This window comes from Gobio gobio, assembly GCF_949357685.1.
Source record: "Gobio gobio genome assembly, chromosome: 9".
Taxonomy (NCBI): domain Eukaryota; kingdom Metazoa; phylum Chordata; class Actinopteri; order Cypriniformes; family Gobionidae; genus Gobio; species Gobio gobio.
In genome coordinates this window covers 48,901,011-48,923,567 of record NC_137115.1, presented here as the reverse complement: position 1 = coordinate 48,923,567, position 22,557 = coordinate 48,901,011, and the positions used below count along the sequence as shown (strand labels likewise).

The following is a 22,557-nucleotide window of genomic DNA, read 5'->3' as shown; positions in this document are numbered from 1 at the left end:
GTCCATTGTATGGACAAAAACACAGAGACATGTTAAAATATCTTCTTTTATGTTCCACAGAAGAAAGAAAGTCATACAGGTTTAGAACAACACGAGGGTGAGTAAATGATGGGACTTTCATTTTTGGGCGAACTGTCCCTTTAAGATGTGATCTTAAACTGCAGCTTGAGCACAAATCACCAGTGTTGTTATTTTTAACTAAAATTAAAACTATTAAAAATTCTTTTAATCGTTAATTGAAATAAAGCTGAAATAAAACAAAATAATAAAAACAAAGCCAATTAGAAATGTTAAGGCATTCTACAAAAAAAAAAAAAAAAAGCTGAAATACTAAAACTAAAATAAATAAAAAATAGAGCTAACTATAAATAATAAACTAACAAAAATGACAAAAGCATACAGTGGTCAGCAAAAAGTTTCTTCAAAATATCTTTTTGTCTTCCTATAATATAATAATATAAAATAAAACTTACAGTATAACACAATGCAAATTGTTTCAACTAATTATGAAAATATGAAAGTACAAGAAAAAAACAGTTTCTTCAAAATATCTTCTTTTGTCTTTCTATAATATAATCTAATATAATATAATACAGAAAGTACAAGTAATTATGAAAATATAAACATGCAAGAGGAAAACTGGATATAACTCTACAAGTTTCTGTAAAAGGTAAGTGGAACTGGAAGTTTTTTGAACATGAACACTCATAAGAGATTATATATAATTATATAATATTAAATGATATAATATTCAACAGTTTTGTGTTTCTTGACTGCCCCCTACTGGTTAAGTATATTTTAATCCATTAAAGAAACTTGAGAACAAATAAATCATCCAGAGAGGTGTTCAAAAACATTTAATTTTTCTTAAGAGAGAAAGAGAAAGAGAGAGAGAGAGAGAGAGAGAGAGAGAGAGAGAGAGAGAGAGAGAGAGAGAGAGAGAGAGAGAGAGAGAGAGAGAGAGAGAGAGAGAGAGAGAGAGAGAGAGAGAGAGAGAGAGAGAGAGAGAGAGAGAGAGAGAGAGAGAGAGAGAGAGAGAGAGAATTACAGCAAACATTGATTCGGTCAGGTTAAAGTTAACCAATAAATAACTGGCCATGTTAATATCCATTCGAAATGTTTTTTTAACAATCATAAAACAGCGAATCAAGTCATTATTTGCGGAGTGAGTGATGACAATCTTGGTCATTTTAAAAATGCCTCCTGGTAAACTCATAGATCACAATTCAGCTGAGCTCTGGCAGTAGCTTTAAGCCACGGTTGCCGTTCCCTTTTCAAACAGGGTTCATTATACAATTTCATTGGTGCATTATGTTACAAAACAGGGCATTTTTTTTTTTTTTTTTTTTTAATCAAAAGTACTGAGAAAGGCGAAAATGAAAGGAGAGCATGTGAAGGCACCCTGTTATTGTTCCCTGAAGGGAAGTGGTCTGGAGTTTGTTCAGTTCATTTGGCACGTTATCAAAAGCACAGTGAACTCTCGTGTGCTCGTTTTGATAGCTCAGTCAAAACCTTACAACCTTTTAATGTTTCTTATTTGTATATGTAGAAAAGGAAAGTGTAAAATAAGCAGTTTTAAAAATACAAGTGTCAATCTCTCTATATATATTTCATATATATAATAATAATAATAATAGAAATAATAATATAAACTCTTCTTTCAGTGAGCCGTTTGGTCCTCTTAAGTTCCAAATGTACAGAACACGTATTTAACAAGGACTCAACCTTGATTAGTGTCAGAGAGAGAGAGAGAGAGAGAGAGAGAGAGAGAGAGAGAGAGAGAGAGAGAAAGAGGGGGATGCTGGGGGAATGCGAGTTGTCCTGTAAGGGCACTTGCTGCAGTCACATCACCTTTTGTGGAAGACTGGTGGGGAGGGATGGTTGGATCTAGAAGTAGGGCACCATGGTGAGCTTGTACCACTTGACGGTCTCTCCGCTCAGGTCAAAGTCCTTAAGGCTGAGGGTTATGCCACCCAAATAGCAGTTCTCTCGCAGAGACTCTGCACTGAGCACGCTCAGCTGAAGTTCCCTTTGCTTCAGGGTTTCCTTACTGTAGCCACTGTACACCAGCTACAAACAAAGAGAGAAGCAAATTAGCTTTAGAATAAAGCCGAATGAATCATGCATGGTTAGACCGGTAAGGCCCAAGTTACCATTTCATTAAACGTCGGGTTCCTAGTCTTCCTCGCGATCTTCGTTTTGCGTTTGGAGGTTTTGTGGGGGTCTGGGAGAAGGTACGTTTTCACATATGGGTTTGGGTCTGCTCCGTCATTTGACATCTGTGTTTTGGGAGAAGGACAGATGAGATTTCAGAATGCACAGAAACTGGGATCGGTTGGAAGACGGACGCTATTGTTATTTCTTACCAGGTCTTTAATGTGCATGACCATGATGAAGAGCGTACTGTTTCGGTAGGACACTGACAGCTTCACCTCACCCTCCACCCGGCCAGTGGTGGGACTCACTGGAGGCATGTCTGCAAAAAGAACATCAAATACATGAACTAACTAATTATGTTGTACCAAATATATGAAAACAAGTGAAAGTAACTTTAAAAAATAAGCATGCACACACATACCTGGAGTTTTTGAGAGTACGTCAACCCCCTCGATCTTGTCATCTCTTGCAATCGGGTGGAAGAAGGTGTAGATAAGATCACACTAAGAAACAAAAAAGAAAATCAACTCAGTCACATTTACTTAAAGGAACACGCCGACTTTTTGGGTCTTTGGCTTATTCACCGTATCCCCCAGAGTTAGATAAGTCCATACATACTATTCTCATCTCTGTGCGTGCCATAACTCTGTCTGACGCACCCACCGCTAGCCTAGCTTAGCACAAAGACTGGAGGTAAATGGCTCCAGCTAGCCTACTGCTCAATAAGTGACAAAATAACGGCAACATTTTCGTATTTACATGTTGTGATGTGTATAGTTACATTGTGTACTAAGACCAACGGAAAATGAAAAGGCCGATATTGCTTGGAACTATTCTCTCATTCCTGCGTAATAATCGAGGAACTTTGTGCCGTACCATGGGTCAGAGTCCTGCATGGGTGACCCGCGAATATTGCTGAAACGTGTGAAAAACATCCTACTGTGTCGGATGCGGGTGCGGGTCGGGTCGGACAAGGGAGAAACACGGGTCTAAACACGGTTTTTAAACAGTCACGTGCAAACGAATATAGGCCTATATATAAACAATATATGCATGTATATTGTAGATGTGTTCACATATGCCTTGCCTGTATTCCAAGTTGATAAAATAATTTCAAATACATATCAGTTCATCTGTGGCCGCGCGGCGCGCGCGTGCCCTCACAGAATAATCACAACCGCGCGCGCGCTCTGCCTGCACTGCAGCTGTCAAGATGGATCATGAGGAGTTGAAGAAAAGATAGCCGCAAATGTGGAACTTCATCGCTGAGGAAGCACGCAGATAACTGTGGTAACAAACCAAGCACAAGCAGTTCTATCGAACAGTATTTGTGTTATATTTCCTGAGTTTGGTCTCTTAATAACACTTAGTAGTCTTAGTAGGCCTACATTAAGCCACGTTAAGTGTTTTTTTTATAATGGTTTTCTATGGTAGGAAAACGTTTAACGTGTAATTATACGCGTTGCGTTCATATTCTGGGCTCATCTGATTATTTGTACATAGTATACGTTATTAGTATTATGTTTACTGAGTTTGGTCTCCCGTGGTGAAGAAAGAGCTAAGCCGTAAGGCGAAGCTCTCGATTTACCGGTCAATCTACGTTCCTACTCTCACCTATGGTCATGAGCTTTGGGTCATGACCGAAAGGACAAGATCCCGGATACAGGCGGCCGAAATGAGCTTTCTCCGCAGGGTGGCTGGGCGCTCCCTTAGAGATAGGGTGAGAAGCTCAGTCACTCGGGAGGAACTCGGAGTAGAGCCGCTGCTCCTCCACATCGAGAGGGGACAGCTGAGGTGGCTCGGGCATCTGTTCCGGATGCCTCCTGAACGCCTTCCCGGGAAGGTGTTTCGGGCATGTCCAACCGGGAGGAGGCCCCGGGGAAGACCAAGGACACGCTGGAGGGACTATGTCTCCCGGCTGGCCTTGGAACGCCTCGGTGTCCCCCCGGAAGAGCTAGAGGAAGTGTCTAGGGAGAGGGAAGTCTGGGCATCTCTGCTTAGACTGCTGCCCCCGCGACCCGGCCCCGGATAAGCGGAAGAAGATGGATGGATGGATGGATGGAGTTTGGTCTCTTAATAACAGTACATTAAGCCACGTTAAGCTCCCGGCAGAAGTTGTCCTTGTGTTAATGGTTGTGTAATAACTTCTGTATGCTGGCAATAAACATTTTTGTAAGTGTGTCAATAATGTGATATGCTAAACTGATTTTATTGCAGGTGCGGGTCGGGTGTCGGTTCTATTTTAAGCGGGTCGGGTTGGGTCGGGTGCAGATTTTAATTAGTGGTGTTGTCGGAAAACGGTTCGGATGCGGGTTTAAGCACTGCGGGTACGGGCGGGTGCGGGTTTTCAAAATCGGACCCGTGCAGGACTCTGCCATGGGTGCAGCAGTGCAATGATATTACACAGCACCTGAAAATAGTCCCCAGCACAGTCTCTGTGCAAGTTGGTTGTCACGTTGGTTATGTTGACGAAAGTTAGCCTATTTTCAGGCACTGTGTAATATCATTGCGCCTGTGCACCCATAGTACAGCAACAAAGTTCCTTGATTATTACGCAGGAATGAGAGTAAAGTTCCTAGCCATATCGGCCTAGAAAACTTTCATTTTCCGTCGGTGAACCATGATGTGAACCATGGTATGTATGGACTTATCTAACTCTGGGGGATACGGTGAATAAGCTAAAAGTCCCAAAAGGTGTGTTCCTTTAAACAACTGTTTAAAAGTTTGGTGTCAGTAAGATTTCTTTTATTTTAAGATGTTGTTTATATGTCTATGTGGTGTTTTTATGCTTTATGCTTTAAGGGTGTGTTTACACGACAACGATGTACTAAAAACAGACGACAGCGTTATCAAAACGATCCCCGTTCACACGGATCTGCGAAAATGACTAAAAAGGCTGTATTATGCATGCTAGGCCAGTAGTTGGCGATGTCACTTTGTCAAGAAACACCCTGCGAACATGTAATATGCATACGCATGACGTCACCTTTTTCATAAATTTACGTTTTTGTTGTTTACATGAAGACGGAACATGGTTTAAAACCTAGCACTTTAAAACCCGTTTTCAAAAGCTTGCGTTTTCAGAAAGCAAAACGCCGTTGTCGTGTGTAAATGAATGGCCAAAGCCCATGAAAAGTTGTCAGTTGACAACGGAATGCAAATTCATCAGTCAACCCTATTGCTGAGTATTTTCTCCTTAAAACTGCAAGAGTCTTGAAAACGCAGTTTGAAACCGCCCCCGTTTCCCACGTCACAAAAAATGTGTGGGCGGGACTTTTCTCCACTGACGTTCTATGTTGCTCAAAGTGTTTGTAAGGATGATGATTGTTTGAAGCTGTCTGACTCTGAAATGGTAAATGGGAACATGGTTTGTGTAAGATTTGCAACACCTTATTAGCGGTTTGATAATGTAGTCAAGCCAAAAGCTAATCATATCTATTACTTTGTGTGCAACGTTGTAGAGAGTGATACATAAAACACATTACCATTCTGATACAGACTTGTAGACGAGCCTGTATAACTCACTCTTCCTCTTCTTCTGAATCAGTTTCTGATTCAAATATGTGGCTGAATTAAACCAATATTTCCATCAGGAAGTCTGAGCTGCTGTGAGTGAGTGGAGGTGGAGACTAATTTGCATATTCATGAATCCACATATACTAAATGAAGCAAGGGTGTAGTTACATTCCAGCTATTTTAAAGGCATGAAGAAACTATTTTGACTGCAGGGGACTTCTAATTATTACTTCTAATTTGATAAAAAGTGACCATTAAGATGTTCATTTTGTTACTATTCATAAAATAATCCTGGAAAAAAAGGATCACGGTTACCACAATAATATTAAGCAGCACAACTGTTTCCAACATTGATAAGAATAAATGATTTTAAGCAACAAATCAGCATATTAGAATGATTTCTGAAGTATCATGTGACACCGAAGACTGGAGTAATGATGCTGAAAATTCAGCTGACATCACAGGAATAAATAATATTTTAAAATATATTCAAATGTATTTAATATTTCACATTATTACTGTTTTTTTTAGTGGCAGTGTATTTATTGCCCGATTCAGATCATGTTATTGAAGAGCAATGTATATTTTTTGAGTGACATCCACAGTGACTCCACATCACTCCCACAGATGAACAAACAAAACCCTTAAATTATATTTGATAATATTTTAAAGCAAAAACTTTTGAAGTAAAACTGTACCCACCTGGGTGACTTCTGTTGAACTCCTCATCAGATTGTGCACATAGCTGCTCAATTCCACCTTCCTCTTGGATGCCACATCCTTGATGTGTGTGCGTCCCAGCACCATTTTATTAGGAAATCTTTAAACAGGAAAAAGATTCTTAGGAACAATGAAATGCAGGATTTGAGGAACCACAGTACAAAAGGTAGAGTCATATACCCTGGCAGCTTCCAGAGAGGGAAAAGGATGGTCAACTTGTTGTGCAGTTCCTGGAACTCATCAAAAGTGCGGAAGACAAACTGAGGCTCATTCTGACCTTCCCTAAGGAGCCGTATAGCATACGTCTGAAAGAAAGAGGTTTATAAAATCAGGTGTTCTTTACGATTCATTGATATGGTAAAAATATGATTTTCTCATTACTAACATACAAAGAGGTAATCAAGGCTAATAAACCGATAACTAATCCTCTTTAAAACCACTCACATAGTGCTTGTCCGGATTGTATCTCTTCTGAAATGAAAATACGGATGCATCCCGGATCTTGCCGTCCTGCTTTATAGTGTATGTGCGGGGAGCGAATGAGAGGATGGGCTCGTCATTGGAGGGAAGGCCAGAGAAACGCAACTGGGCCAGATTGTGGATGAAGAAATTAAACTTTGTGGCCACACTGCCCAGACTGGATTCGATCAACCTACAAGAAAAATGGTGGAAGAAAAGAGACATATTTTAAAGTGACCCTATTATGCTTGTACAGATATTACCTTTCATGTAGTTTGTAATAGAGCTGCTTGTGAATGTAAGAGATTTAAAGATAAAAGCCACACAATAAATTGAGTTACTGTCTCCATAAGATCCCATTCTGAACTGCCAGAAATGAGTCGTTAGTAATTCCAGCCTTATTTCCTGCTCGAATCTACATAGATTTGTAACACATTTACATTATGCCAGCCTATGATCTTCATTGGCTGCCTGTGAACAACATCTATTTTGACCCGCCCTCAAACAATGTAGTGTAGCTGAGACTGGAAGTGTTTGGTGTGTGCTGTTGACATTAGGGCTGGGCGATAAAACGATAACGATATGCATCGCGATAGACACGTAATCGATATCAATAAAAAATTTGTTCGATAAAACGTTCAATCATTTTTTTTCTTCGTCGGAAGAAACCAGAGGTTGTGAAGCAAGTTTGGTTGCATGAACAAAGGCACTCACTCTCTGGTAACCTAGCAATGTAGGGAGTGACAGGCTATATCGTTGTCTCGTTTTGGATTGTTCAGTAACAGAACCGGTGTGGTCTGATAAGTGGAAAATGAGTACCGCAGCGAGCGAGGAAATTGTTGATCAATCAGGAAAACAACTCAGCTCGCCAGTATGGCAGTTTTTTGGATTTTATAAGTCTGACCGTAGTCAGACCAATGTCATCAGCAAATTATGCAAGACCGTTGTCCCCATCAAGACTGGTAATACCACAAACTTGTTTTAAGTAGGGTTGGGCATCGAGAACCGGTTCCAACTTGGAACCGTTTAAAAAATAACGATGCCATTGGAATCGTTTAGAAATTTTGTTTTCGATTCCGATCATCGGTTCCAAACGCGCAAGTTTTCGGAAGTGCTTGCCGCGCCCGTTTGTTCTGTTGCAGCCATGGAGCACGGTAAGCGGCGCTCAAAAGTGTGGCTTTATTTCACTTTAAAAAAAAAAGCCTGGGTCGGCACAGTGCAACACATATGACAAACTTATTTCTTGCACGGGAGGATGCACTACAAATATGTGGTGTATAAATTAACGAGTGTAGCGTGTTTGAAATGCTGCGCAGGTCTGTCCTCCTCGGGCAACCCTGCGCTAACCAACGTTATTAAAGGGATAGTTCACCCTGAAATGAAAATAAAGCCTTCTTTTACTTACCCTGATGTTGTCCCAGTGCCCTATGTCCTATGACATTTAAAATACTGTTCCTGCACGCGCTCCTTCCTATTATGGCAGTGAATGGCGATCAGCTAAAACATTACAAAAAATAAACAAATGTATCACGCAACGATACAGGGAGACACGCGCCATATGGAAAGTGTTCAGGGGGCACACTATAAGGTTTTGCGAGAAAGAAACCGTATTATTCAATCAAAACACTGAGCTCGGCCTTATTCTGAGCGCGCTCCTCTGTGTACACTATGAGCCGTCAGCAGCCGCCGGCGCTCATGCCTACTATAATAACTCGCACTGTTGTAATTGCACCTAGGATAAGCACACACACACATCACCATTTTGAGAAATCAATCTCAATAGAAAAAAACGCGATTCTCGTATTTTCTATAACGCATATGATAAGAAATAATACTAATAATGTAACCTCCTTAAGTGAATATTGTGTACCGGTTGTCATGACAATATTGCACGAGGCTACTGCGGCTTGGAGTGCGCACACACAGGAACACGCGCATTTGAACAACAGCTGGGTGAGTAAAAGATGGCTTTATTTTTATTTCAGGGTGAACTAACATTATCCCACCTCGTCATAATCAGGTAAGTGATTGTAGTGTAATAACAAAGCCCTTGACCAAATGGCGAATTGTGGTGAACAACAACTAATTAAACTAAATTATTTTTCCCCCTCGTAGATAAATGTAGCTATACGCAAATTGCCCACGCTAGTAGCAGTCCTAATATGACTGCTGTTAATGCTATTGTTAAACCGGGACTCGGTGTGAAACTCCATTCACCTTTGCAGCAAAGCAAGTGAAAATGCCAGCGGAGAAAGTCCCAAAACTAAAACTCATTATTGAATCAAAATACAATTTTCCTCTGTGAAATGAGCCTGTGACATGTTGTGACTCCACCCCTCAAAGAATCGGAATCGAGAATCGAAAAGAACCGTAATCGAAACTAAGAATCGGAATCAGAATCGTTCAAATCAAAACGATGCCCAACCCTAGTTTTAAGCCTTGTTTATACTTTCGTCTGCCTCCGCAGCGCGAGCCTTCACTGACTGCGCGCGCACCTCGTCCGCTTGGGGACGTGTTTATACTCGCCGTTGTAATATTCTTTGAAATGACAGAGTAATTGTTCTATAAACCATCAGGAAACATCGGTGAACATCTATACAACGAAATTAACAATTTCTTAAACATTTTCTAATTTCTCTAAACATTTTTATTAAACATGGATCTTTATTTTCATTAAAAGGGCTTATTTCTGCACTTATTTCTTCTGTTGGCTCATTTTGTAAATATAAGCAACTGATTTAGATGCATGAACTGGGTGTCGGTGCGATGAGACGTCATGCTCTGCCAGATTTGCCTCGAACTCTTCGGTTGCGGAGCCGCGCAGAAAATTCCCGGCCAAGCGAAATGGGGGCTGAATCGGAAATCGTCCCCCTATACCCTCAAATAGGGCACTATTTGAAGGGACAGCCATTTGTAGTGGTGTCCGAAACCATTGTGGATGTTACTGAGTGCACTCATTCAATCCCACATTGCACCGCAATAACGAGTGTACAGCCTATGAACACACAACGGCTGTCTGACTTCACGCACTCGTTTTCATTCACTCCTTCAAGGGAACTGCATTAGTGGACTAACGTAGGGAATCGTGAATGAGGGTTTAGGGGGCGATTTCGGATTCAGCCGGGGTCTCGCACTCTCAAAGCGCACGACCACCCACTCCGAGTTGACGTCATATGTCACGGGCAGCTCACTTGTGTGGACGCGTTGAGTATAAACATGTTAACATTTTAATTATTTGATTGTTTTCCATGGTTGTGTTGACATTTCTGCCTTTATAACTGAGGGGATTATAATCAGAGGAAGGTTAAATTTAAAATTAAGATGACATTTTTTTAAATGTAATATATTTGTCTCCTTGTCCTTATTTTAAACAGGTCATAAAAAAATATCAATAATTATCGATATCGACTGATATGAAACACTTATATCGTGATACAGTTTTCAGCCATAATGCCCAGCCCTAGTTGACATGTCGAGTAGATTTTTTTTCTGCAGCAAATCCACTTTGTGTGCACTTCCAAAGGATGAGGACTCGAATTGATACGGTAAACCAATGCCATCCTAATGGTTCGTATCACTGTGTATCAAGTGCTGAGGAAGGTTCCGGAGCAGAAATTCAAATATGATAAAGGCCGTTTTGTTTCAGCGCTGTAGCCATATATGCGCTGTAAGTGGTAGACCAATCACAACAGACCGGGCTATCTGACCAATAAGAGCAGAGTAATCTCCCAGAAAGGCAAGGTTTACAGTTACATTTATGCATTTGGCACTTAAGTCTGATTTATAAATGCAGTCCATTTACCATTTAAGTCTGATTTATACTTCTGCATCAGACCTACACCGTATCCTCTACGCCGCAAGTTACGCGTCGGTTTTCATTTATACTTCTGCGTTGTTGTCTGCGTAAATGTGCAATTCCACATGCAGACCGCTAGTAGACAGTGTCCACAGGCATGTTGATGGTGTAACCCACAGTATCAATGCAAAAGCTGAAGAAGAAGCAGCTTGTGTACATTGTCGGGGTAGCAGCAGCAGTGAAGGCGGCAGATAGATAGCGACTTTTCTTGCAGCTTGAGTTGCTGTATCTAACACAAATTAGGCATCTCTAGTTGATTAGTACAGTTAAATAAGAGGTGATCTAGCGCTGGAATGCGTTTTTAAAATCATGCTGAGTGCTCGCGGCCGCTGTTTTCAGTATCGGTGGCTCGTGCACAGACAAGCTCTTCAATCGATTGCTGTTGCGGAGACTTTATTCGTTCCATTGAAATCACAAAACGAAATGCACCCAAATGTGTCCCTGTTCTGAAAATAAATAAATAAACTATACAACATTAGAACCCAGAACCTCTGGCATGCTTAACATTCTACCACTAGTCCATCAAGAGCTCACACACACTCACAGCGGATCTATGCATTTATTCACTAACATAAAGAATCTCTGGACTACAAAATATTGTGTTATTTAGCAGATGTAAGGATGACACTATCATCCCATTTCTGGACATACATACACTCCTATCACAGATTTTTTTTATTTATTTATTGACCTGAGGGAGGGGTTCTCGCAGACCAATCACAGCGCTTGCGGTCCACGTAGAATTGACGTGTTGTTGCATTTATGGAGAGATGCATGTCAGGGTACGTCATAGGCTAGCGTGCAACACAGCCTACGGCGTAGAAGTATAAATTGGGCTTTACAGTGCATATTACAGGGATAATCCCCACACTGGTGATGGCGACTGCTGGATTCAAACCAGCAACCTTCTGCTTATCAGTTCAGTGGTTTAACCCAATAGACCACCATCTAGTGGGTTTAGAAACTAAATCCTTTATTGAACAGTTTTAGACACTGTGAACAAAAAACGGGATGCGGCATCGTGTGTTATGAGAAAATTAAAGACTTTTTTGACTTTGGATGAATGTAAACCTATTGAAGACAACTTCCAAAACAAAACTTAGAAACCTTACGATAGCACTTTATAATAAATAAAAAAAGTCATTTAGAGTCCAAAAGAATAAAACAGTTGATAATAATGTTATTATTAATTATTATCATCAATAATAATAAAAATGTAGTTGTTTAATAGAGATCTACCTTGTGAAGAAAATGGTAGCCTCTGCATCTGTAGTCTGAGGTTGAAGAGCATCACACACGTATTTGAGATCTTGGACTCCAGTCAGCTCTGGTAAACCCGATTGTGTCATCTGTGTAAAACACAAAAATACAAAACTGATCAATAAACAAGTAAACCGTAAAGCAAAAAAGTCCCAGATGAAGACTAGCCCTTCCTGTTGACAAAATACACTACAGATGACACACATATGACTGTTTTGTCCACAGTGCTGAATATTACCAGAGATAGCAGGTTGAGAAAGAGGTTGGAGTGTTTGCGTATCAAGTTGTAGGCTTGTGAGCAAAGGTCAACAAAAAGCTGGAAGCGACTCGTGGGTCTCTCGCCTCCATTGATGACGTAAGCCATATCAGAGGTTAAGACGAACGGTGCACGGTCCCTGCAGAGGGGAAAGCATCATGATCCGATTAATAAAACCAAACAAAATCACAACTTGTGCAGTCTTACTCAGTGTAACTCCTCATTCACCTTTTAAAACTCCCAATCATTTGTGCGTGACCCAGGAACTTCCCAAAGTCTATGTGGAACATGTGGCCAGTGGAGCGCAACATGATGTTGTCGTTGTGACGGTCACAAATGCCTAGGATGTAAGTGGCCACACAGCATCCTGCGCAGGTGTAGATGAAATTCTCTGAGGCCTGATAAGAGACACACATGGAACTGGTTCAACTAAAGCTGTCATGGATAATTATCCAGTTTAGAAAATGTTTTAAATGTACCTTTTCATACTCATCCTCGGCAGGGTTATACTTGCGAAGCCACTCTGCAAGAGGTTTGTCCTTGAAGGAGCCTGTCACTCCGTACTCCACCTGAATCTTCCTCAGCGTTTCAGAAGATGGTACCAACTCCACCATTCCTGTAAAACCAAAAACAAATGTGAAGTTAAAACGTAAGCAGAAGATACACAGTGACAGTGAAATACTGTAAAGAGTCATTTCATGTTTTTATTGCACCAAACTATTGCACCAAATTTTCTAGTCTCTCTGATCTGTAGAACTTAATAGGCCATTTTGCTGGACCTACAGTGCACTTATACACTAGCATTTAAACATTTGGGGTGAGTATGATTTTATATATTTTTTCCAATAAATTAATACTTTGCTAAATGTGATGGTAAATACATCATCAAAGAAAAAAAGAAAGAAAAAAAATCCACAAGAATATAAGCAGCACAACTGTTTCCAACATTTATAATAAGAAATGTTTCTTGAGCAGCAAATCAGCAAATTAGAATAATTTCTGAAAGATCATGTGACACTGAAGACTGGAGTAATGATGCTGAAAATTCCTAATATTGTGTTGGTCCCCTTTTTGCTGCCAAAACAGCCCTGACCCAATGAGGCATGGACTCCACTAGACCCCTGAAGGCGTGTTATGATATCTGGCACCAAGATGTTAGCAGCAGATCCTTTAAGTCCTGTAAGTGGTGAGGTGGAGCCTCCATGGATCGGACTTGTTTGTTCAGCACATCCCACAGATCCTCGATTGGATTGAGATCTGGGGAGATCTGGGGAATTTGGAGGCTAAGTCAACACCTCAAATTCATTGTTGTGCTCCTCAAACCATTCCTGAACCAATTTTGTTTCGGCGGTGGACAGGGGTCAGTATGGGCACCCTGACTAGTCTGCAGCTATGCAGCCCCATACGCAACAAACTGCGATGCACTGTGTATTCTGACACCTTTTTATCAGAACCAGCATTAACTTCTTGAGCAATTTGAGCTACAGTAGCTCGTCTGTTTGATTGGACCACACGGGCCAGCCTTCACTCCCCACGTGCATCAATGAGCCTTGACCCTGTCGCCGGTTCTCCACTGTTCCTTCCTTGGAGCACTTTTGATAGATACTGACCACTGCAGACCGGGAACACCCCACAAGAGTTGCAGTTTTGGAGATGCTCTGACCCAGTCGTCTAGCTATCACAATTTGGCCCTTGTAAAAGTCGCTCAAATCCTTACGCTTGCCCATTTTTCCTGCTTCTAACACTTCAACTTTGAGGACAAAAAATGTTCTGTTGCTCCCTTATATATCCCACCCACTAACAGGTGCCGTGATGAAGATATAATCAGTGTTATTCACCTGTCAGTGGTCAATGTTATGCCTGATCGTGTGTATTCTAGTTGTAAAACAGCACAATAGATGGAACATACCTTTATCTTTACTAGTTGAGATGCATTTAAAGTTGACAATGCGCAGGTCCAATCCCTCCTGCAGCCAGATCCGATCCATAATCCGAATCATCTGCAGTGCCAACATGTCCTGCCTCAGGTCTTCTCCAACCTAAATTACAGTTAAGACAGATAAACTATTTGGACATACCTAAAAACCAAGAGTTTCTATAACTTTGTGCTTAAATATATTTGTTGTACTACTGATTCGACCACTAGAGGGCACATTCATGACTGAGACAAGGGTTTTAATACTGGTTTTTGTGTGAGGCGGCTGCAGCCCGCTTTTAACGGCAAGACCAATTTCCATCAATCATACATTTTTAAAGTTCGAGTTCAATAGATGATCTTACCATTGCAATTAATATAAAAAGAAACCGACTGCTCTGTAACTACTGTCAAACTAATGTAATGTAAAACTATAACAAACCTTAGCAGCTATGCATTCTCACTATGGAGGCCCCTTCACCATACACACCTTAAACATGACATTAATCTCGTCCCCCAGCGGGTCTGCGTTAACCAGTGCAATCTTCAGAGGTACAGCGTTGGAATTGAAGAAGGAGCAGGCCTACATTTAAGGGAAGGAAATAAAAGCAGCACCATGTTACAAAAGCACAACATCAGCCTCAGGGTTTTAGTTAGATTTACTGCTTCAACATGGCAACAAGGGTCTGCATTGAAATGGGAGCAGGAGAAAAGATGGAGAAACAGTTCAGTGACACTGTTTAGGCTTTGCTGACTGTGCAAATCTCTAGATCTGAAACAGGAAGAGAGGGGGATTGAGTAAGGATGATAAGGAAGTGAATCACATGTGAACGCTTCCCAGCAAAACGGAACAAAACCTGGCATGACATGAGAACTGAAGAGATCTGTTGACCTTGGATGTGTGTTTTTTGAGGCCTGAGCTTATCAACATTATTAATCAGACTGAGACTGTAGGTTCAACAGGGTCAATTTTGTTGTCATGCCTTAAGCGCTTACCTTGATATTGAGTTCTTTTGCCACCAGACTGGGACTAATAGGGAGTCGACAACTGTTCTTTTGGAAGAAAGACTGTGCCCTCTCTAGACCCTCCAGGAGCACCACCTATGAAGAACATTGAGATCAAAAAATGAAGTATATGGATTCTTCTGACAGCTCTGTGACCAACAAAAATGTATAATTCCTACACATTTTGTTCAACAAAATAATCTTCGCAAATTAACAAAATGTTTATGAATTTTAAAGGCTAAATACTAATTGCCAAAAGTAAAAAGGTACGACTACAACCAGTCGCGTGACTTCAATGTCAAAGGGTTACCCAAAAATGAAAAAATGGTCATCAATTACTCACCCTCATGTTGTTCCAAAGCCATAAAACTTTACAGGTTTCATCTTCGAAACACAAATGAAGATATTTTTAAAGAAATCTGAGAGCTTTTTGTCCCTCCATTGACAGTCCATGCAACTACCACTCTACCGCTTCAAAATGTTCAGAGATCGTAATTCTAATTAATAGAGCGGTTTAGCCCAAATTTTCTGAAAAGTCTTGATCACTTTAAATTATCAAATATAGGCTTTTATTCACATAAAAATATTGATCAGCGAACATAAACCGAAAGCTCAACCAAACTTGCTTTGACACAGAACAAACCTCATTGGTTCTTGCTGAAGCTCAAACGTGCTGCATAACACGAGAATGAACCTCATTGATTCTTGCTGAAGCTCAAACGTGCTGTGTAACACGAGAATGAACCTCATTGGTTCTTGCTGAAGCTCAAACGTGCTGTGTAACACGAGAATGAACCTCATTGGTTCTTGCTGAAGCTCAAACGTGCTGTGTAACACGAGAATGAACCTCATTGGTTCTTGCTGAAGCTCAAACGTGCAGCGTAACACGAGAATGACCCTCATTGGTTCTTGCTGAAGCTCAAATGTGCTGCGTAACACAAGAATGAACCTCATTGGTTCTTGCTGAAGCTCAAACGTGCTGCGTAACACAAGAATGAACCTCATTGCTTATGTTTACCACAACTGATGTGAGCGCTGTTGAATGTTTATATGTGAATAAAGGCCTAAATTAAATCTGTTTATGAAATAAATCGACCGAGTCTCTTCAGAAAATTTGACTAAACTGCTAAATTCATATGGATTAGTTTTACGATCTCTTTATGAACTTTTTGAAGCATCAAATCAGCAAGTTGCGTAGCGGCCAATGGAGGGACAGAAATCTCTGAATCTCAGAAAAGATTACATAAAAAAAAAATTTATCTTAATTTGTGTCCCGAAGATGAACGCAAGTCTTACGGGTTTGAACGACATGATGGTGAGTAAATGATGACAGAATTTTCCTTTTTTGGGTGAACTAACCCTTTTAGGTTCCCAAAACCTCTTTCAATCTTTATTTAAGAGGTACAAGTTGGAAAGTTTGAGTTAGAGTAGTTTGCATGAGTGCTATATAAAACACAATGAGGTTGTAAAACTAGTGAGTAGATGAGTTTTCCTGTTCGAAATGATGTTTAAGGGCCCCAACAATCTCAGTAGTGCCATTTAGCCAGCGTAAAAGCTTAAAATATATCACGAGTGGAGAATTATTGATGTTTTTGAGCTCGTTAACCACAGACCTGATTTCATTGCAATAAAAAAAAAAATTGACTTTGGGACAAACTAAGTACAAAAATGTTGTCTTTTCTGGGTTTTAGGAACGATTCCTAAAACCTGCAGCCCTCTATTGAGCAAAGACAGACAAAAAAAATAATGATAAAAGTCTTGTTATAAAGAGCCTTATTACAAGCTTTCCATCTGTATGTAAATCACTTGTTCACATGGGAGATATAAGATGAGGCACTATAGGACCAAAAGTATGTGGACACCCCCTTCTAATTAACGGTTTGGCAAGGCCCTTTAATTCCAGCGAAGACTAATCTTAATGCTGCAGCATTCAATGACGCTCTTGAGAATTGCGCGTTTCCCACTTTGTGGCAACGCTTTGGGCAGGACCCTTTTCTGTTCCAACATGACAATACTCCAGAGCAAAGCAAGACCCATTAAAAATGATTTAGTCACTGATTAGAACTTGACTGGCCTGTGCAAAACCCAGATCTGAACCCTCCTGAACACATTTGGAATGAACTTTAAACACAAATGTGAGCCAGACATATCAGTACCTGATCTCACTGATGCTCTTGTGTCTGAATGGTGTACATTTTTTTTATGAAATGCTTAACACGCACATATAGGTGTGGTGTTTGGGTTTACATTTATTTGTTCCATATAGTATATCAGTATAAGACAATGTAAGATGATATCAATATTGGCTGGATGAGGAAAAAAATAATAAAAACCAAGGTTTCATCCAAAAACAAATCATCCAACGATCCAATATTCTGTCACAAGCCATTTTACTTACGAGAAAAATACTTTTTTTCCCTCATAAAATGTTTTGCTAGGACAAAGTCAAACAGGCTTTTGTTCAAAAACAAAACAAAAGATTCCTGGTATAGTTATGTAGCCATTTCATGTTTTGAAGAGCTATTAAATTAGATTTTGGAACTAGTTGTTGAGCAATTTAGAAACTTCTTGCACTTGTTTCTTTGGTTTGTTCCTATGGGTTATAAGACAATAAATCTGCAACTAAAATAAAAGAGCAGAAGATTCTGCTGCTGGCACAGACGTCCACCACCAACGTTCAACATTTTAAAATAAAAAAGGGTGCATTGATCGAAAGTTTGCAAAAAAAAAAAAAAAACTATTTAAAATAAATGCGTGTTCTTTCTATTCATCATCAAATAATCCTGAAAAAAATGTATCACGGTTTATACAAAAATATTAAGCAACCATTTCCAGCATTCATAATAATTCTTTCAAATACACAATGTTTCGTGAGCACCAAATCAGTACATTAGAATGATTTCTGAAGGATCATATGACTTCACAGAAATACATTACATTTTAAAACATCTAAAATAGAGTAGTTATTTTAAATTGTAATAATATTTCAGTTTTTCCTTATATTTTTGATCAAATAAATGCAGCCTTGGTGAGCACAAGACTCCTTCCGACCTAGGCTTGTGCAGGTATCAAATTTTCATGTTGTGATCAATTGCTGAAGCTTTTATCACGGTATATGATATCACGATATTGAAATAAGTTGCAAAAAAAGTGTTGTCATACTATAACAGGTTTAATAGCTTTCTTATAATAAAAAGAACCACACATTTAAATACAATAAAGCAATACACAAAAATGTAGGCCTATAAAGTAAACAAATAATTAAAACAGATTAAAGTGCAAAATAATTATAAAGAACAATAGGTAACTTTACAATAAGGTCTCAATAGCTACGATTTTACAGAAGTTATTATTCTTTGATAATGTTAGTTAAAAAAAGCAACTGTTAGTTAGTGTTAGCCCAGGTCCATTAAATAATAGTTACAACTTTTGATTTTAATAATGTGTTATTAAATGCTGAAATTTACATTTAACTAAGATTAATACATGCTTTAGAAGTATTTTTCATTGTCAGGCCTTATTGTAAAGTGTGTGACTGAACATCAAAGAATCAGAATATTCAAACAATATCTAGAGCATGTAGTCCAGATTAAAATATAAAATGTTTAAGTTTGAAAAGTTTATGTGCTGAGCACCGTATCGAATACAGAAATCTGAATGGCTGTATGAAACATTTAAATACTGTTTAGTAGCATGAATGTGTTTTGTTTATGAGGGTCTCCGGGGAAACGGCTGCATTTCTGCGGTTCCATCAGCACCCTCTGCTGTCAGAGTGTGAATGTGTATTTTCATTCAGCGAGTCTTCACTCGTTCCGCCATGCGCTGCTCATGCACTTTGGGTGTTTTCATCAGTGCGCGTTCCTCTTTGACGTGTTTTTATTTTAAACGGTTGATGGGTAAAGTATTCTTAAAATGCATTCTAAAAATCGGAATAATTCGTAATAAATAATTATTCACGGTATTTTGAAGTGCCCACGATAACAATATCGTGCATGTTCATTATTGTGATATATCGTATAAGCGTATACCGACCCCGAACTTTTGAACATCTACGGAGAATGTAATGTATGTGCAAGAAATCTAAATAAAATCAGTATAATACAAAGGATGTTACATCATTTTTGGGATGCATTTTATACAGGTTAAAAACACTAAACATTATGCGGGGGGCTCCTATGGCAGCCATGGCTCACCTGTCGGGTGGAGCTGCTCGCCTGCCGCACCTTTTCAGCCAGAGAACCCAGCAGCTGCACAAGCCTGGTCTGCTTCTCAAGCTCCGCCCTCAGTCCAGCCCCACACAGACACAGCAGCACACCAAGGATGCGGTCATAACGCTGACCAAACGCTGGGTCCTGCACGGCATCCCTCAGCAGCCTAAAGCCAAACAGACCTCAGATGATGTTATCTAAGCCTTCAGTTCACTTACGTTTCACAGAACGCTCTACATCTCAACATCAACAAAGGAACATATTCTTAAAGGGGTCATATAATGAGGAATCATTGTGATCAGATCAGTGTGAGATCATTGTAATATTAAAGGGATAATTCCTTCCAAACACACAAGACTTTCATAAGAACACAAAGCTATTTTTAATATCCTCTCATCGTTTTATAATAATAATAATAATAATAATTTGTTATATTTATATAGCGCTTTTCTAGGCACTCAAAGCGCTTTACATATAGAAGGGGGAATCTCCTCAACCACCACCAATGTGCAGCACCACCTGGATGATGCGACGGCAGCCATATTGCGCCAGAACGGCCACCACACACCAGCTGATTGGTGGAGAGGAGACAGAGTGATGAAGCCAATCTGTATATGGGGATTATTAGGAGGCCATGATGGAGAGGGGCCAATGGGCAAATTTGGCCAGGATGCCGGGGTTACACCCCTACTCTTTATCGAAGGACATCCTGGGATTTTTAATGACCACAGAGAGTCAGGACCTCGGTTTAACGTCTCATCAGAAGGATTTTGTCCATCAATGCAACAATAACTTTCACACATCACAAAGTACATTCAGATGAATCAAGCGATTTAATCAATGTCTATATTTGAATAAATCCCTGTATTAAACAGATTGATTCATATGGATTATTTCTACAATCTCTTTTTATACTTTTTGATGTGTGAAAGTTTTGGTTTCATGGAATTTCAATAGAGAGGCAAAAAAAAGAGAATGTTAAAAATATCTTAATTTGTGTACCGAAATTGTTTTGTGTTTGGAACAACATGAGGGTGTGTAAATAATGACAATTTTCAGTTATGGATGAATTGGCCCATTAAGAAATAAAGAGCATGTCAGACCTCAAAACTTTATTCCCAAAGGAACTGAAAAGTTATTTTTAAAAATGTTGAGACTAAAGCTGCCCTATGTAATATGGATTGCCGGAAAATTCTGTCAATGGCAGGAAAGCGTTGTCTCATAAATAATGAAAAATCTTGTCAATGGCGGGGAAAAAGTTAATAGTGATTAATATTTTAATCAATTGAAAGCCCATTAATATGTTTATAAGCAATTAAAAAAAGCACAAATGTCAGAGCATGTCAAAACTTCTAACAGGCCCCAAAACAGCTCAGACTTCAGAGGGTTAACGTATATGATCCCTTTCATAAAGAACTTTACCAGTATAGATAATGGGCAATGTTGATATTTCCCAGAGCCCGAGACAGCAAAAATATCACCAAGGCATTGTTGAGGTGACACTCGAACTTCACTGCCTGCAAACAGAAACAGAAATCAGTGAAACCAAATCTTACTTACTGATCTAACCTTGTAAAAAAAAAAAAAAGAAACATGCTGAATTTTTAAAGTACAAAAGAAAGTGTAGCGCCTCTCACAATTCAAAATGTTTATGCTACGTCTGAAGTAATCGTCGCGGCAGTTCTGCTTTTTCTGTAAGTTGAATATGGAAGGCTGTCCACCGGAAGCTAGATATTTTACTTTATAATGTGTTAAATATGGGTTTGTGTAAGAAAAACATCCATCGATTCGCTTCAGAAGGCCTTTATTACCCCCCCGGAGCCGTGTGGAGTACTTTTATAATGGATGGATCCACTTGTTTTGGGCTGCCATTCACTGCCATTATAAAGCTTGGAAGAGCCAGGACATTTTTAATATAACTACGGTTGTATTCGTCTGAAAGAAGAACGTCGTATACACCTAGGATTACTTGAGGGTGAGTAAATCACGGGGGAAATGTTCATTTTTGGTGAACTATCCCTTTAAAGTATATTTTACATGAAAGTATATTCTTGTCAGCACAAGAAAGTAAATAACATATACAGATGTACTTAACTTCTACTTAAGTGGGTCAAAGCACTCTTAAGTTAAAACTAATTGCATTTAATATAAATTTCAACTATAATAAATTTTCATTCAACTGTAAATAACATGCAATCAAGTGTCTGAAAACATTATATTCAATTCGCACTTAAGTATATTATTTCCTTAAGTACTCTAGTAGGTTACACTTTATTTGGTAACACATTATTTTACAGTGTCCTTGTTACATATAACTCAAATGTATAATTACACTGTAACAATGACACCGTAAAAATAAAGTGTTACCCTTTATTTGAATGTATCCCTGTAACAGTGTTATTATACATTTAAGTACTGAGTAATATTAATTAACTACATGTACTAACAATAGAGTTAGGGTTATTTGAATGTAATTATGCCTAATTTATAGTACTTTAGTAAATATATGTAATGTGTAACAAGGACACATTGAAATAGTGTTATTAGTATTCTCTATTAAAGTATGCAATATTCTTGTAAATCTTTTACAATGTAATCAAACAAAAGCAACAGAAAGCACATTACGAGCTGTTTATAGAAGAAAAGATACATGCATAAGCGTGTCCTTGTTTATATTAGATTGTGGGGACTAAATGTCCCCATAAGGATAGTAAAACCTGAGATCACCTACCAGCCAGCGGTCCCCACTTTTCAAAAGGCTTATAAATCACACAGGATGAGTTTTTTTGGAGAAAGTAAAAATGCAGAATGTCTCCTGTGATGGGTAGGTTTAGGGGCAGGGGCAGTGTAGGGGGATAGAATGTACAGTTTGTACGGTATAAAAACCATTACGCCTATGGAGAGTCCCCACAAAGATAGGGAACCAGACATGTGTGTGTGCGTGTGCGCACCTGCACCAGCTGAGGGAGATAGTCAGCCAGTTCATCATCACTGCTGCTCTCGATCCAGCTCACAGCCACTTTTCTCACCTCTGTGTCAGCAAACCTGAATATAACAAGCACAACCAGGCACAACATTAACTACACGCTCAGCTCCCTCTCCATAATAGAAGAGTAATAAAGCAAGTCATAAGACCAATAAAGAGCTCAAAAATGATCGAACAAGATCATATGACAAAAGTGACATATTAAATGTGTCATATGCT

General features: G+C 39.4%; 1 protein-coding gene across 3 annotated transcripts in view; it reads right to left on the bottom strand.

The window, feature by feature from the left end:
- Nucleotides 1-1,744: 1,744 nt before the first annotated feature.
- pik3c2a (phosphatidylinositol-4-phosphate 3-kinase, catalytic subunit type 2 alpha) overlaps nt 1,745-22,557 on the bottom strand; it is a 60,564-nt gene continuing 39,751 nt past the window's right edge. For all 3 annotated transcript variants that reach the window (XM_079824999.1, XM_079825000.1, XM_079825001.1), the window contains exons 17-33: nt 22,304-22,397; nt 20,775-20,869; nt 19,338-19,518; nt 15,136-15,240; nt 14,630-14,722; nt 14,134-14,263; nt 12,704-12,840; nt 12,453-12,622; nt 12,207-12,363; nt 11,948-12,057; nt 6,838-7,045; nt 6,574-6,698; nt 6,376-6,493; nt 2,579-2,660; nt 2,367-2,476; nt 2,154-2,279; nt 1,745-2,070 (exon numbers count right to left, since the gene is read on the bottom strand). In XM_079824999.1, coding sequence (XP_079681125.1) covers nt 1,888-2,070; nt 2,154-2,279; nt 2,367-2,476; nt 2,579-2,660; nt 6,376-6,493; nt 6,574-6,698; nt 6,838-7,045; nt 11,948-12,057; nt 12,207-12,363; nt 12,453-12,622; nt 12,704-12,840; nt 14,134-14,263; nt 14,630-14,722; nt 15,136-15,240; nt 19,338-19,518; nt 20,775-20,869; nt 22,304-22,397 — 2,224 coding nt within the window. In that variant the 3' untranslated portion in view covers nt 1,745-1,887. The remainder of the gene's footprint in view (nt 2,071-2,153; nt 2,280-2,366; nt 2,477-2,578; nt 2,661-6,375; nt 6,494-6,573; nt 6,699-6,837; nt 7,046-11,947; nt 12,058-12,206; nt 12,364-12,452; nt 12,623-12,703; nt 12,841-14,133; nt 14,264-14,629; nt 14,723-15,135; nt 15,241-19,337; nt 19,519-20,774; nt 20,870-22,303; nt 22,398-22,557) is intronic.